This window comes from Biomphalaria glabrata, chromosome 17 (genome assembly GCF_947242115.1).
Source record: "Biomphalaria glabrata chromosome 17, xgBioGlab47.1, whole genome shotgun sequence".
NCBI classification, from domain to species: domain Eukaryota; kingdom Metazoa; phylum Mollusca; class Gastropoda; family Planorbidae; genus Biomphalaria; species Biomphalaria glabrata.
The window spans coordinates 26,397,542-26,414,522 of NC_074727.1; the positions used below are offsets into that span (position 1 = coordinate 26,397,542).

A 16,981-nucleotide genomic window follows, 5' to 3' on the forward strand; every position below is an offset into this window, starting at 1 on the left:
TTTTTTTTAATATTGAAGAGGTATTTTTTAGCTTCAAACCTCGCTGAAGGGGGTTTAAACTCAAAACCCCTTTGGTTACGCTTATAGCGTTTTGAGTGTGTAATTTGCTTTTTTTTTTTAATATTGAAGAGCTATTTTTTTTAGCTTCAAACCCCGCTGGTGGGGGATTTAAACTCAAAACCCCTTTGTCTACGCTCATAGAATTTTGAGTGTGTAATTTGCTTTTTTTTATTTTGAAGAAGGTTTTTTTTTTTTTTTTGTAAATTTCGGAGGGGGATTTAAATTAGAATTTGGGGAATGTCATTTGCATTTTGGTTTTGTTTTATAGAAGAGGGGGGGGATTAACTGCAAAACCTCCTGGTAGGGGTTTTTAAACTAAAAAAACCCATTGGATGTGCTTGGGCAAGTGATGGTTTAGTATTAAAATGTCTCCTAAAATAAACAAAATCAGTCACTAAACTCCCGCAGGTGGGGGGGGAATTTCATTTCGCGGGGGGGGGGTGAACCCCAAAACCCCCCAGGCTACGCCCATGATTGATCCTACAAAGCTTAATACATAACTTAACTACTTTAACCAAAGAGGACCTTCTATGTGTTAAAACTTGCTCTGAAATGTTTATCGATCGACCATATCGATTAAGTCAATTCTAGAAGATCGATAATACTGTTTATTGGCATAAGGCTATGCGTGTCAGTTGGTTAAACCATGGAATTTAATCTCTCAAAATAATATTGAAGGAATTCAAAAATCGGGTAAATATTAAATGTATCAACTTAGAGCTTACTGCATTTTTTCTATTAGTTATACTGTTTGAATCAATATGATTTTTTAAAATGTAAAAAAAAATCACTTTGTATTAAAGATGAAACAAAATATTATCACGGAAACGCTTCAAAGACCAGCTTAGGCTTCAACTTTCCTTGGCTGACATAGAGTTTTCAATAGTTTTGCTTCGGCATACTGCATAAGATCGTGCCCTATAACTTTAACTATAACGCAGTCAACGGTTATGTTGGCGATCAGGGATTAATATTATACCCTGGTCGAAATTTATGTCCGTCCGTCTTATTATTAGCGTTATTTAGCACTGGCAGTTTTTATTAACATTAGTTACCACTGGCTGTTTCACTTTCGATACTTTGTGATTTTTCACCATTGTCAACGCGAGGCATCAGGATAAACAGACAAAGTTTTATGATTCGAATTAACGTTCAGGCCTGTGGTTTCGAACTATCTTTTGTAGACAGACTCTATAATAAGACATGTCTTCGGTCCTGCAAGTTGAGAATGAGAGCATTATTTCACATGACCACACAAATCCAATGCAAATCTAAATGTAGACAACGCCATTGTCCACCTTGGTTGGACTAATCAAACACCGGTGGCTTTATCATTTTGGATACCAAATATCTCGTATTAGTATTTTGTTCCTTGTTCAGCTCTGACTTGAGTTGTGATTCCTTTTCATCACCGTCGACCCTCTGTTTTATCTTCACACACATTGTGTTTATCTTCTCTCACATAATGTTTATCTTCTCACATATAGTGTTTATCTTCTCACACATAGTGTTTATCTTCACACACATTGTGTTTATCTTCTCTCACATAATGTTTATCTTGTCACACATAGTTTTTATCTTCTCATACATAGTGTTTATCTTCGCACACATAGTGGTTATCTTCTCACACGTAGTGTTTATATTCTCTCACATAATGTTTATATTCACACACATAGTGTTTATCTTCACACACATTGTGTTTATCTTCTCTCACTTAATGTTTATCTTCTCACACATAGTTTTTATCTTCTCATACATAGTGTTTATCTTCGCACACATAGTGTTTATCTTCTCACACTTAGTGTTTATCTTCTCTCACATAATGTTTATCTTGTCACACATAGTTTTTATCTTCTCATACATAGTGTTTATCTTCGCACACATAGTGGTTATCTTCTCACACGTAGTGTTTATATTCTCTCACATAATGTTTATATTCACACACATAGTGTTTATCTTCACACACATTGTGTTTATCTTCTCTCACTTAATGTTTATCTTCTCACACATAGTTTTTATCTTCTCATACATAGTGTTTATCTTCGCACACATAGTGTTTATCTTCTCACACTTAGTGTTTATCTTCTCTCACATAATGTTTATCTTCACACACATTGTGTTTATCTTCTCACACATTGTGTTTATCTTCTCACACATAGTGTTTATCATATTGTTTATCCTCTGATTTCTCATATCCTTGACTTTATTACAATGATTCATATACAATTATTCGGTTTTGAGTCCAGCATCCATTGTGTCTTCAGACTTCGGTACCGAAGTTCTTGCTTTTTAATTTGGTCTAATTGTTTCAAAGATGTCATTTTACTCGAATCCTACCTCCTCTCATTGAGTCGCCTACACAAGTTGTTATAAATTTAAAGAAGGCAACTGAACGAGAGAAGGCGTTTTATAAATAGAATCGATAAACCTCCACCGTTCCAAATGGTTTCGAGGACGAATACTCGTAAAGTAGGGAGCCATAGTAATAAAAACAAATACTTTTACCATTTGTTTTTGTTTCGCACTATTTAATGATTTTAACTTTCTCAATGTGATTTTCTGGACGTTGGGAAAAAGTGGGGGGGGGGGGGGGGGTTGAAGAAAGAAATGGGTCTCTGGGTAAAAAAGTCTGGTTCTACTACAAAGCGTTGAACCTCCACAACATTTCGTCAAGCTGGACACCAAGTTGTATCTAGTGTTCACTTATCTAGTTGTAAAAAGTCGGGTAGATGTGCTCTAGAACGTTTGCTGCTATGATTCGCCGCGGTCACTATCGAACTCAGAAAGTGCTGTCTGTCCTAAGCTAAAGTGGATGTACGTGAAGTCAGACTGGCGATCCTTCCGGAGTGTGTCGAATTCGCTCTTGGGGGGGTGATGTTTAGCAATTATATATCACGTATTTAATCTTTGTGTAGACCCTTTTGACGGCAGCTTGCAGAGCCATTCCACGAATCAATGGAAGCAAAAAGAACGATCCTACTGGCAAATAATGGAACAAAGAGAGTACAACAAATCTACTGCATAGGTAAGAAATAGGCTTTTGAAAGAGGCCATGGGGTTGGATCTTTGTGCGAATCGACACTCATCTTCTTTCTTGACTTCAAACAGACGTAGGCCACAACGATGTTATTACTCAAATGAATGAACCAGTGCGATAACGTTCACTCTGAATGTACTGCTCGCTTACAAAACTTCCTAACGTATAAAAGGTTGGCGCTCAGACAATGTACGGACGTCCAGTATAAGAACGCTTGAACACACACACACACAGGGGGGGGGGTTATCGCAGGGCTCTTATGTACGTGTACATCAACGATCTGGCAGGAAGTGTCAATCTCTGCTCATTTCCAGTGACTGCTGATCTTGCAAACTGGGAGGGCCTGACACACCAACGTGAACTTACCACGTGATACACAGACATGTGCAACATGGACATGAACTGCTCTAAAACCCTACACATATTTTTCACCTTGGGCAACGATATTTAACAGGAACCGATTACCCAAACGATCGATGGGATATTATTGAACTCGGATGCACGAGTACTAAGAAATGACCCTGAACCAGGTATGCCCGATTATGAAGAGAGCATTAGAAAGCCTAAACATAGTCAAGCGGATGGCCACGATCAAGTGGGAATCAACAGCAAACGTACTGCTTGCTCTCTACATTGGCTCAGGTTTATACTTCGCTGTCTCTAGCAAGCTTAGATACTGTCCAAAACCAAGCAATCTGCGGTGCATTTCGGACACTAGCGGATCCAGAACTTTGGAGTGGGAGGGGCGATTTTTTTCCAAACCCTAACCCTAACGCCCAGTAAACCCTAACCCTATGCATAAACGTGCGTAAAGCATATATATATATATATATATATATATATATATATATATATAAGAATAAATAAGCAGTATTTCTCAGTATTTTCTTGCATTCTTCACTGCAGAAACGCATTTTCCTGACATCTAAAGCTCTTTATCCATCAGTGGAGTTCGGGGCGAAGCCCAGACGCCAAAAAGCGTTTACTTGCATTTGTCACTGTAGAAACGCCTGCTCCTGACATCTACAGCTCACTATTCATCAGTGAGATTCGAGGCGAAGCCCCGACGCTAAAACCGTTTTCATGCAATCTTCACTGCAGAAACGCATTCTCCTGACATCTACAGCTCTTTATCCATCAGTGGAGTTTGGGGCGTAGCCCCGACGCCAAAAGCGTTTTCTTGCATTCTTCACTGCAGAAACGCATTCTCCTGACATCTACAGCTCTTTATCCATCAGTGGAATTCGGGGCGTAGCCCCGACGCTAAAAGCATTTTCTTGCATTCTTCACTGCAGAAACGCCTGCTCCTGACATCTACAGCTCACTATTCATCAGTGAGATTCGAGGCGAAGCCCCGACGCTAAAACCGTTTTCATGCAATCTTCACTGCAGAAACGCATTCTCCTGACATCTACAGCTCTTTATCCATCAGTGGAATTCGGGGCGTAGCCCCGACGCCAAAAGCGTTTTCTTGCATTCTTCACTGCAGAAACGCCTGCTCCTGACATCTACAGCTCACTATTCATCAGTGAGATTCGGGGCGAAGCCCCGACGCTAAAACCGTTTTCATGCATTCTTCACTGCAGAAACGCATTCTCCTGACATCTACAGCTCTTTATCCATCAGTGGAGTTCGGGGCGTAGCCCCGACGCTAAAAGCATTTTCTTGCATTCTTCACTGATGAAACGCATTCTCCTTACCTAAAGCTCATTATTCATCCTATTAAAAAAGGACTTTTTGAATAATATTGTACTTGAAAAATATTCTAATTTGAATTTATACGCCCTTAATACATTGCAAATAAAACCGATTTGTTCCTTGAAAAGATCAGATACCCCACATATTTAGATTAAGGCTTTGAGGATCGCCTCCGAAAAAAAAAATTCGATAAATAATATTCAATAAAATTCAAGCATAAATTGTGAGTTACAGTCCCAAATTTAACTAGAAAAATATTAGATTGAGTAAAGGTTGGAAAAAAATGGTACTCATCTCAATCGTGACTCATACTGAAAATTTTTGTTTGAATTCTAACTTTTCCAAAGCAAAGTCTTTCTTAAAATAATTATGATAAATTCATGTGAAATTACATAAACTCTGTCTGGAAATGGGAGGGGCGGTAAAATGAAAACGATTTATCCTCGCTCCTTTTTATAATTTCTGCTAATGATTGCATTTGGCATTAAAGAATAAGGGTGGGGCGACTCGATATAAGAATTTAATTTATAGCATATATAAATTATATTAGTGGCTGATTTTTTTTACATTTTGTAATTTCTTAACTATAATACAAAAAAATAAATTATTGCTTTGTCCGATGAGGGAAAGAAGATGGCATGTATCGCCCCTCCCACCTTTTTCCTTTTATGTTTACTAATCATAAAATTTGAGATTAGAGTGTGGTGCGACATAATATACAAATGGTTTCACATATCAATTATATAGATATTCAACTATTTTTGTTCACAAACTATGATTCCTCCATACAAATAGGACCACTCCCCACTCAGAGGGCTAGAGCGGGGAGGGCAGTACATGCAATCGCCCCCCCCTTACCCCACCGAATCGGCCAAGATACCAGAAGGGGAGCGATGTAATATCAAATTTATATATCAATTCAACTAATCTTGTTCACAAACTATGATTTCTCCATAAAAGTAGGACCGCCCCCCCCACTCAAAGGGTTTAGGTGGGAAGAGCAGTAGAGGTTTCGCCCCCCCCCCTCCACACCAATCGGACAACAGGGGAACGACATAATATAAAGATCGGTTAAAATATAAATAACAAGTTTTAATCATATAGATATTTAACTGATTCTTTTAGCAACCTGTGATTTCTACAAATAAATTGGACCGCCCCCCCCCACTCAAAAGTTTATGGTTGGGGGGGGGCGGATTGATGCTATCGCCCCCTCCCGACCCCACCAAATCGGCCAACATACTAGAGGGGGGGGGGCGAAATAATCTAAAAATAGTTTGAAATATAAATAATTAGTATATATTATTAACATAAGTAATAGATTCGTATACAAATTGTGTGACTTCTATACTAAAATTCGTCCGCCCCCCCCCCTTCGGGGGGGGGGGGCGGCCGAGTGGGGGGGGGGCGATCGCCCCTACCGCCCCCCCCCTGGATCCGCCAGTGATTTCGGACAACCGTAAAAGTTAATGGCTAAACGACCTCCGTTTTGTGATTACCCGTCTCTGTACAAAATGATGATTTCGTAGTGCAGGAGTCATTGACCGTATTACAAGAAATATACATTGTGTGCATGAAAACCATTTTTGCAATTTTTTTTAAAGAAACCATTCATTAGCAGAGAGGCTACAGTGTATACAGTGATGAGACTAGGAAGTAATCCTCTGCTTTCTATGTGCAGTAAATGGTCTTTTGATTTGATGTTTTTCTAATGACTATTGTATATCTCTAGTTTTCTGAAGCTTGTTGATGCCAGCACTAGCTATCAATGAGTTAGTAGACTAAGACACTTACACTGGAACATGGTAAGACTTTATTAATTAACAAATAAATTAGGTAATTAACAAAGTAATCTATACATACATCTTTTTTTAATTCCTTGCAAATTCCTCATGGGTTCAGGAATCAAAAAGTTGGAACAAGGACACGGTTCTCGAAAATGGTTCAAAAGATTTATCAAAAACAATAGACAGTTTATGTATATCTTTTGGAAAAAAATAACTAGCTAATTGGTCACTCTGGTTTGACAGTTATAATTTTTCAGAATATAATAATCTTAAAATTAAAAACATTTTTTGAACACACATAGGTAGCATTTTGTGATCATATTTACTAAATAGTTAAATAAACAAATAGACATTCAGGAACATTTTTCGCACCGTCTTATGTGTCAATTAGTCTCTATACTATTGAGGAGGGGGGGGGGAGGGTTAGGGGGAGGTACAAAAAATGTTCTATTATGTTTTATCTTTCACTTGATATAAAGAGCTAAGTAATCTTTTAAAGTAATCTTATAAAATAATCTTATAAAAAAATCTTATAAAGTAATCTTATAAAATAATCTTAAACATCGACATCCACGTTGTAAAGGAAGGACTGACTTTTAAAAAACAGAGACGTGTGTTTCTGTTCGGCCTCCTACTTGTTATTTAATTGTATAAAGATTTGAGTGTTTAATATTGGTGGTTCCGCGAGGTTGTCATTGCCACAAGTGGTAGTGGGTATCAGCACTCCACTATCTATAAAATCAGGGCCGGCGTTAGGGCACTACAACCTATGCGACCGCAGTTGGGCCCGCACTTTCATAGGCCCCGCGCTAACTTTAGTTGTAAATTATTAAATTTAACACTTTTAACTTATAACAGGGTTTCCGTGGTCTCCTAATTTTCCAGGAGCTCCTGGAAATCTCATGAAATTGCAAAGTATACGAAAAAAGTCATGAACATCTCTTGAAATTATTAAAATATCCTGCAAACTCAAAACATGTTCTGAAAAATAGATAAAATTGTAATTTCGGTGTGTCGTTCAATATGGAAAACACCAATCCTACTCACGATTAAAAAAAAAGCATTGTCAGCTTTCATTTAATAAAAATAATAAGGCAGATAGTAACTAAAACAGTAAGTTCTAATACTTAATTTACTGTAATAGTCAATGGCATTTAAATAAAGATCTAAATATGTCTCGATCTCTTTAAAAAAATCAAAAGCGATATTTTACTAGTCGATAGTAAATCTGAATGGCAGATCTGAATGTTTGTCGGCTTTATGTTGGAAATCTACTTTCTATTGTAGATGGCTCGTAAATTTGATTTGATCGTGATTTTGCACTTAGTATAGTACAAATAAAATGCAAAGACGAATTTATTTTCTTACAAAAAATGTTCATGTTCACTTATCCTTATCCCTACCCAGACTACGTCCCGCGCAATCCGTTTCGCATCGGGCCTCGCAATCTATAAGACCTGCCCTGTATAAAATGCTTCAAACAGCCTCTGACAACCAGTCCAATTCTTGCCCTTCACTTGTGGCTCACATGTTGAGTTCGGCAGAACTGTTTTCACTAACAGAAGGGACGAGTGCGAGTAACTGGCGCCTAAACCAGTTAGCTTCGGACAAGAGGGACTCGTTAGCCATGCAAGGCTTCCCACCTAGGAAAAGGAAAATTCTGAATTCAATCCTCTGCTGCCTTGCAGCTATACCCAATTATGGGTAAGGCATCAGGAGTCAAACCTGAGGAAAAATCAGGAGTCGGCGATCCTTAGGCAGTATGCAGCACTCAGTGCTACACCCTGGGAGAGTCTGCGACACCGATGACCCCAAACTGTATCAGCACTTGCAGTTCATCAGCTGCGTGAAGAGGGGGGAAGCACCCTAACTAATCCCAGGCATTTCATTTCACGCAATATTCGTGAGGAAAAAAAGGGAATTAGCTAAGAAGAAGTCTGTATTACCAGTCCTATAACTTTAGGCAGCGCGTTATCAAAAGCGATGAGGATGCATCTCGCAATGCAGAGATCTGTGCAAATAAATCAATTAGCCTAAACTGAAAAAAAGTTCTAGAACAAGAAATAGCCTAAAAGAATATTTAAAAAACAAAACAAAGCCAATTCAAAGTGTAAATGTATCATTTAGTTTGGATCAGTCAAGTAATTAACTTTGTAATAGATGTAGACCATGATCTAGACCAACAACAATAAATCTGTGCTATTAATAGTATTTTTACCAAATGTTTTTGTTTAACGCTATTTCAAGCTGTAAGCTTTGCTAGTATGCTTTGAACCTATCCCTAATTAGGACCAGTTAGGAAAATGAAGGGGGGAGAAAGAAAGGGATATCTGGGTGGAATTTACCGTAATTGGTTTTTCAATATATATGGTTGGAAATGTCAAAACGGCTAGCCTAAATTTTAAGCTAGAAAAGCTGACATAATATGTCATGGTCTACAAATTAAAAAAAAGCATCCGAGATGCATTTGTAAAACAGACAATACCTTCCACTTTACAGCTTATAATATAATGAAATATTTTTTAAATACTCAAGCCGGATATCGAGCCCGTGATATTTGACCCCGTTAGCTGCCTGAATGAAAGATGCTACCCATTCGGCCAATGCAAACTTGTGCAATCATTTTTTGTTACTTTTATTCTATGATCATGTTGATCTCAAATTATATCTAGACCTCTGATTTAAAACTCAAAAGAGCTAATCTAGATCTAGATCTACTTCTAGATCTAAAATCTAAATGTAATATATTGTTGTAACCCAGCCTTGCACCAGTGCTTGAGGTGCGCACCAGCGCACTAGTGAACGTAAACAAGAAGGACTGTTGGGAAGCCGGCTAGAAGTCATGGGAGTCTGAACAGTCTGGTGCTGAGTGCTGTCCTGTGTGATACTAGGAAACTGTTTGGGAGACCTGAAGCGACACTGGGAAATGTGTCGGTGGTCTGTTCTGTGTTCTGGTATAAAGTAGGACTCTTAGAACTTAGACATATTACTCCCTGTGACTTTATAGCAGAAGTCCAAGTCTAACTACTTACTATTACCCGTACCATTTGTCGATGCTTCTTTGCATTTATCATAAATAAATACATCGTTTACTCTTGTCAACCTGTCTTTCGTTGAGTGCCTGCCTTAGAGAGTTACAACAATATATTAAATTTAAAATATAAATATAAGTTATCGGTACACTACGGCATGTTTTTGTATGTATTATTCCAATCATTGGCCTTCAATTCTAGACTTGGAAGACGATGCGCAAAATTTTCATGAACGTTAATTTATTAATGCCTCACATTCGGAAATTCCAGAACACGATAGTCCTTTCAAGAACGCGATAGTCTTTTGGAAACCCATGTTGGCTCTAGATCTAAGTCTAGCTCAAAGCCAAATTTACATTATTAAATTTTTTTTACTTGAAAAATTATTACGGTCAAACTAGAGTTTTCCCCATGTAGCCAATGAGCTAGTAATTCTTTTCTTAGCGATAAACATCAACATTTAAATTTCTAGGAAAATCGTTAGAGCCATTTTCGAGATCAGCGTCCAGACTTGTTCCTGACTGGCTCTACAAAGTTCTGACCTAATTAGAGATTGTAAAAAAAGAGTTAATGGAAAAAAAATAGAGTTATAAATGTCTATATTGATTTTTGGAAAATTGGTCTCTTATAAATACTTTTTCTGCTAATAGCAGAGGAAAATCTGTAAAGATCTTAATGAGGATTATCTTGACAATTCTTTATCAAACAAGAAAATAGGTTTCCTTATATGGGCAGCTAGCTCAAAAGAAATTGGGTCAACGTCTTGATTATCCGCACCAACATTTTGAACACCTCACCCTTTCTCTTTTCAAAGATACGACCCCCCCCCCCTTTTTCCCTTACAACGAGCACATCTTAATGGTTAAGGTTGAAGGGAAGAGGGCGATTATATACAAGTCCTCAATCCAACTATCTAGTGATCATCACATCTATCATCATAATCTTTTGCTTTATAGTTTGAGATGGGACTGCTCATTGGTAACATTTATTACCCTACCCTCAAACTTGAATTTACATTTACTAAGGATTTAGAACTTTCTGATTTTACATCAGAGCGGGAGTGACACTGCTAATATTAACGATTAATCTAAAGTATTTAGATTTGTAACAAATAACAAAAACTCCCGTCAAACTCTGGGATTGGGGGTGAAGGTGAACTGAACTCCCCTGAATCTAGTGATAGTCTCATGAAAGCCGTTTATTTCGTTTTGGCAGCTTTTCTTTTGTATCATGAAAATGCAGTTCAAATCATTAGAGTTCAAATCATTAGAGTTGGTATTTTTGATATTCGTTAAATTAAAAAAAAATTATTTTCGAAATGCCTCACATTCGGAAATTCCAGAAAGAGAGACTAATTTTCCGTTGCTTAATTTTCCGTATTGTCATGTGTCAATTTTACAGGTGCCTAAATTTTCGGATGCCCAAATTTCCGGGTGTCTAAATGTAGGGTGCCTAAATTTCCAGACAGCGTAGAAATAAACATAAAAAACCGGAAGGACAGAAAGTTTCGCGCCTACCTTCTAAAAAATAAAAGACATTTAATAATCCTTTACTCTGACAATTTTTTTCATTCTTAGTTCTAGTTCTAGAAGAAGAGATGTAGACATATATTCAATTTGATTGATTGTTTATTTGCACGCTCTAGATCTAGAGTTACGTTCTTGTGACAAGTCAAAAGCTCGCTGTCAGGGTCACTCAAATTTATCACAGCATTAATTATTATTATTCATTATTTATTTATTTTATTTTAGTAAATTCCCCATCCTAACCCCAAATTCTTCACCCGCACCACCTTTTCCTCTCCAGGCTAGACTTAGTTGACCACATTGGAGATAGCTAGGCCACGTCTTTCGATTTATCTTCCCTTGACCGGGGCAAAGATACACACAGTCTCTTTGATCGTACCGGCCGGATGTCTGACGGGCGCAGTTGACACCACATTGTGTGGAATGCAAGTCACTCTCCCCCCCCCTTTTTCTCCCACGTCTCTCTTTGATCTAGGAGATTACTCGAGTCAAAACGCCTCTCGACGATCCAAGATCCGACTCCCATCTCAAGTCTAATTCACCCACGTGTAAGATAATTCTTAGCCTAGGACATTTCCTGTTTCCGCCCACATTTTCCAGGCATATATAAAAGGGATATTAAATCAAGCCAGACTCTCTCATTTCTCATTTTATCTGAGCAATCGAGTCTGGACTATATCATTTATTCACACTCCTAGAAGAATACCTGGTGGTAAGCCGAACTTAATCACAAGTTCCATCTTAATTTCTATGTGCATATTTCTCACTGGAGATTATCATGAGTATTTAATTATTTCATTTATATTTAATTAGTGCATTGTGTATTTCTCACTGTCGTAAGTAGAAAACATAAACATGGCGTATGTATATTTTTATGTATTGCATTAATCTATTAATGCTACGTTACCCAATTGATCGTTGATGCAACCATGTATATATTTGCACATCTTATTTTATTTCCTTTATCTCGGCTGTCCGCCTTGATAATGTTACTAGCGCTCTAATACTGCGTCTAGAATAGAGATATCCCCTGTAGTGAATTATCTCCCCTTTACTAATTTTACTCTAATGAGAGTTGCGCCCCTTGAACTGACACTATCTCCATTCAAGCGCGCTCCATTGTTCTCGGCCGACGGTCGTATGTAAACAAACCGTCATGGTCGCTGACCACCGCCCATTTCCCCCCACCCCCTTTTCTCTCTTCCAACTTGTGTTGATTATTTGAGATTATTATTTCCCCTCATATGTACATTTTTAGCGGCCCCCGTAAGGGGAAAAAGCCGCTATTAGGTTTGTGCAAAATGTCCGTCTGTCCGTCTGTCCGTCTGTCACACCCAGATCTCGAAAACTAGAAGAGATATGAAAAATATTATTTCATCATTAAATGCGGCTTGAAAAGTTTAGGTGCAACGGCTACTTTTGGTTTTCTAAAAGCAAACCGTTTAATTTATAAAATTAATTATGCAAGCGATTTTTTCATAAAAATACACCAATTCTAAAACAATTACGTAAATGTAAGGGGGGCAATGTTACAATATGCTAACAAAGATGGACAATTTTTGTGTATTTTCAGTATCACTAAGTCAAATATATTTTTAAAATGTACAGGAAATGTTTACAACAAATATAAATAATAGTTAACGATGTTTTTTCTGGTCAACTAGCTGCTAAAATTAAAAGAAAACATTTCTGTTTGTTTATAAAGGCTAATAATGCATTTTGTATGTAAATATCACGCACATTTTTTTTAATGGACTTTTTATGCAGCGATTTTCGTGCAGTAGCGTAACGTCGCTACATGACCAGGTGCTAAACCAATTCCTTAAACTTTTTAAAAAAATCAGATTTTATTTTTTTTTCTTTAGTGCCCCCATCCGAATAAAAGAAGATTATTTTTGTGCGTTTTGTCTGTTGGTCGGTCTGTCCGTCACGATTAGATTAAAAAAAACTAGAACTCTAAAAGCTATTGAAAATCTGATTTACACTTCATTGTTCCTCCCGTAACATCTCAATAGTTTTAATTATCTAAAAATTGATTGTTCCGGATTTTTTTGTGCAAAACTAATAAACCCCAACAAATGTTTGTTTGCTCTTCTAATTTATATTACATTCAATTTCCATGCTTAAACGTTGCAAAACACATTATCAATAATATGTTGTTCCGTTTTTTATGTAAATAGCATATTAATGCTAAATCAAAATCTCTATACTGACTTATATTTCATTAAGTGTAAAAATGTTCCGGATATTGTTTTATAAAACATGAATTATGCCTAATGATTGTTTGAAATCGCATAATTTACTAATATTATACTTATATTATTTGACAATGCGTCACTATAATTTGGTTATCAATATAAAATTGTTCCGTATTTTCATCTTTAAACAAATTTAAAAAATATCGACAATAGGTTGTTCAGGGCTTTAAAAAAAAGTAATTTACTAGAATTGATTACTGAAAATTACTTTTTAGACATTTAAATTTTTTGCTAAAACATAACATAGAAGTTTTGTAATCGATAAAGAAAGTTCCGGATTTTGTTTCTTATAAATCGTCGCCAGAAATTTCCGAATTTATTTAAAAATCTACTAACGCCAAATAATTGTTTGAACTCCCTCTTCTAATTAATAAACAAATAATCTTCTCATTTACGAAATAATGTTTTTACGGATTTTTATGAAAAATATTTTAACTCACCACTCTCTTACAGTACATTTAACTGTCTACCTAAAACATTAAAAAATCTAATTATCGTTAATATTATGTTCCGATTTTTAAGGAAAACAGAATCCAAACACCAAAGTAAGGTATGAAAATCTCTCCACGTGGCTGTAGTACATCTAATTTTTATACGAGACCATCCAAAAAATTTAATTAACGGTATTTCATTTATCTGAAATTCTCTTTTTCTTTTACTATTTATACAAACATCCGGAACAATCTATTATATAAACTTTTCAATTGTGTTCATACCTAAAAATTATTGCGATGTTTTGAAACGTAGAATAAAGGTTAATCAATTTTTTATAACTTTTAGTTGTTGTTTTTTTTTATATCAAGATGACGGACAGACCGACTGACAGACAAAACGTAAAAACAATGCGGCTTTGATCCTTTTTAAATAAATTCTATTAGAACTCAGTGCACCAATGTCTATGAACCCTCGTTAAATATCTCGTGTAAATAAAGACATTTTTTTTTTATGGTACCGGTACTAGCCTATTGTGTGGTAATGGAATTTTTTTCTTTGACGTCATATGAATGGACTCTTTAAATGTAATGTTAAAAGAACGCACTCGGTGCACCAATGTCTATTAACCCTCGAAAAATTGCTTGTATTAATAAAAACATATTTTAGTCTAACTAAGCCGTGTGACGTAGTGTTTTTTTTTCCTTTGACGTCATATGGAATGAATTCTTTAAAAGAAATGCTAAAAGAACGCACTCGGAGCACCAATGTCTATGAACACTCGATAAATGGCTCGTAATGATGAAGGCGATTTTTATTCTAGCTAGGCCGTGTGACGTAGTGTTTTTTTTTCCTTTGACGTCATATGGAATGAATTCTTTAAATGAAATGCTAAAAAAACGCACTCGGTGCACCAAAGTCAATGAACACTCGGATAAATGGCTCGTATCGATGAAGGCGATTTTTAGTCTAGCTAGGCCGTGTGACGTAGTGTTTTTTTTTTCCTCTGACGTTATATGGAATTAATTCTTCAAATGAAAAAAGAACTCGGTATAGTAATGTTTATTAAGCCTCGTTATGTGACTCGCGTTTAAAAAAGGAATGATATCTTGATTTAGATCTAATCTAGATTTTTTAAACTAGATCTAGATTTTTATTACAGTATATCTATATCTGGATTTATATTCTAATTAGAATTATTTTAGAGTCTATATCTAGAATTTGTAGATCTAGTTTAGACTAAAATAGACTAGATTAAGATGTAGAATTTCAATTTCTAAACTTAAAGTGTAAAAAAAAAGTGTAGATTTTCATTTCCAAACGTTTTGATCAATATTGTAATGTTTTAATATACTAAAACTAATCTACTATTTTTTTATTTAATTTAAATTTAAATTTACGGCAAATGAATCTTTGAAACATTATTACTTTTGACCATCGGATGGCTGCCTGGTCGTGCGGTTTTCGCGCTAGACTGTCATTCAGATTTATGGATGGTCCATCCCCCGTAGTCCTGCGGGAGGTTTGGACTAGGAAGTAATTATCTTCAACTCTGAAGGAACATCCGAAACATGTAAAACATTTTACATCAAAATTAAATCACTTCTTGAATATTATTTGCGAATATGCAGATCCGACAGGGATCCGACTTCGACGGGGGCCGCCTCTGAGTTTGTGTAACACAAACTCTCTTTGTAATCTTGTTATATTATTATTTCCCCTTTTATGTACATTTTATATTGCTACTATCAGCCATCTATTTTAACCTATCCCATTTGTCATCATTTCCCCATTGTGATCTAAAGCAATTTTACCAATCTGACGAATGCACCTCAGTCGAGGGCATCGATAAGATGCATGAGAGACATGCCCTAACTTGTCTTTATTTATCCGCAGCCTCCCTCAGGTGTCTGCCTATTTGCTATCGAGAATCCCCTATTGCCTTTGTGCTTAGTGCTATTCAGCACTGCACTTGCCTATCTATCGGATCACTCACCTGCCTATTTATTTGGCATTGTCTGCCTAGTCAACTGCCTACTTGCTATTGAGTATCATCTCCTGCCTACGTGGATCTACTCAATTCTACTACTTGGCGCTATCGGCCTTGCCCGCCTATTCGACAGCCCACTTGTCAACCTATTAGGTGCGACGTCCCTATAGACTCAGATCTGTGCGAGACGTCATAGCTACGCAAAACCCTCTGCAATTCACTGGACATATCCTGTTAACTACGCTGCCCACGGCAGATCAGCTCTGCCCGCAGTAACCTTGTGCCCACGGTAGCCGACCACCCGCCCTACTGTGCCCACTACAGATATCAGAACTTTGGATTGAGACTCCACAAGAACTATATCACCGGCGTCCCTCTACCCGCTAGAGCGCCACCCCCAGCTGCAGAACCTCAAGCCAGGACACAGCCAGCTGCGACATCAACAGGACAACCAGCTAAGTTCAGAAGACAAAGTGACATACTCTCTTATTAAGTGCAAGAGTGATGATTAAACATAGTATTCACTAGAGATAGATGCAAACCCTCCCCCTTTTTATTCTCATATGTAAATATTTATGTAAATAAATATTCTTCATTTTTAATTTTGTATCTTTCTTTCATTGCTTGTCTCGTTGCGTGCCTGCTCCCGATTTATATGCTGACGGGTTGGTGTGTGATAATTTCAAAAATAATCATCCCCTAGACATTAAACGCGCCAAACACACATCACTTTCCCCAACCTGTCACAGTTCTCAAAAAAAAAAAAGATCTATTTAAAAAAAAAAAATTCTTTGTTTTCTTATTTTAAATATGTAGTTTATAAAAAATGTAAACTAGGGATATTTTGTTTTAAACCCAGAGTCAGATCTCGAAAGAACAAGAAGAAGAAGAAGGTTAGTGCTACGTTTGTCTACTAGAGAAATACAAGAAATAATACTAGACTATTTCTATATAGTTCTAAAGGCCCTGATTCATTGATGTACTGGACAAAAAAAAACAATTAGAAAATTGAACCCGTTACTACTTTTTGTGTGTCTATAACAACTGAATACCTTTCAAGATCGAAACCGTAGCGGTTAAATTTACCAAAAATAGATTTTTTTTTTATTCGCTCGTTACACCCAATATGTTTGTTGAAGCCGCGACATATCAAAAAGTACA

At 36.7% G+C, this 16,981-nt stretch overlaps 1 protein-coding gene across 2 annotated transcripts in view; it reads left to right on the top strand.

Moving 5' to 3' along the window:
* Positions 1 to 607: 607 nt before the first annotated feature.
* Positions 608 to 16,981, top strand: part of LOC106069749 (uncharacterized) — a 52,667-nt gene continuing 36,293 nt past the window's right edge. The window contains exons 1-4 of one of the 2 annotated variants that reach the window (XM_056015905.1): positions 646 to 753; positions 2,976 to 3,085; positions 6,528 to 6,600; positions 16,680 to 16,713. In XM_056015905.1, the coding sequence (XP_055871880.1) occupies positions 6,598 to 6,600; positions 16,680 to 16,713 (37 nt within the window). In that variant the 5' untranslated portion in view covers positions 646 to 753; positions 2,976 to 3,085; positions 6,528 to 6,597. Of the gene's footprint in view, positions 754 to 2,975; positions 3,086 to 6,527; positions 6,601 to 16,679; positions 16,714 to 16,981 lie in introns of both variants that reach the window. The other variant, XM_056015904.1, reaches the window with a different exon arrangement.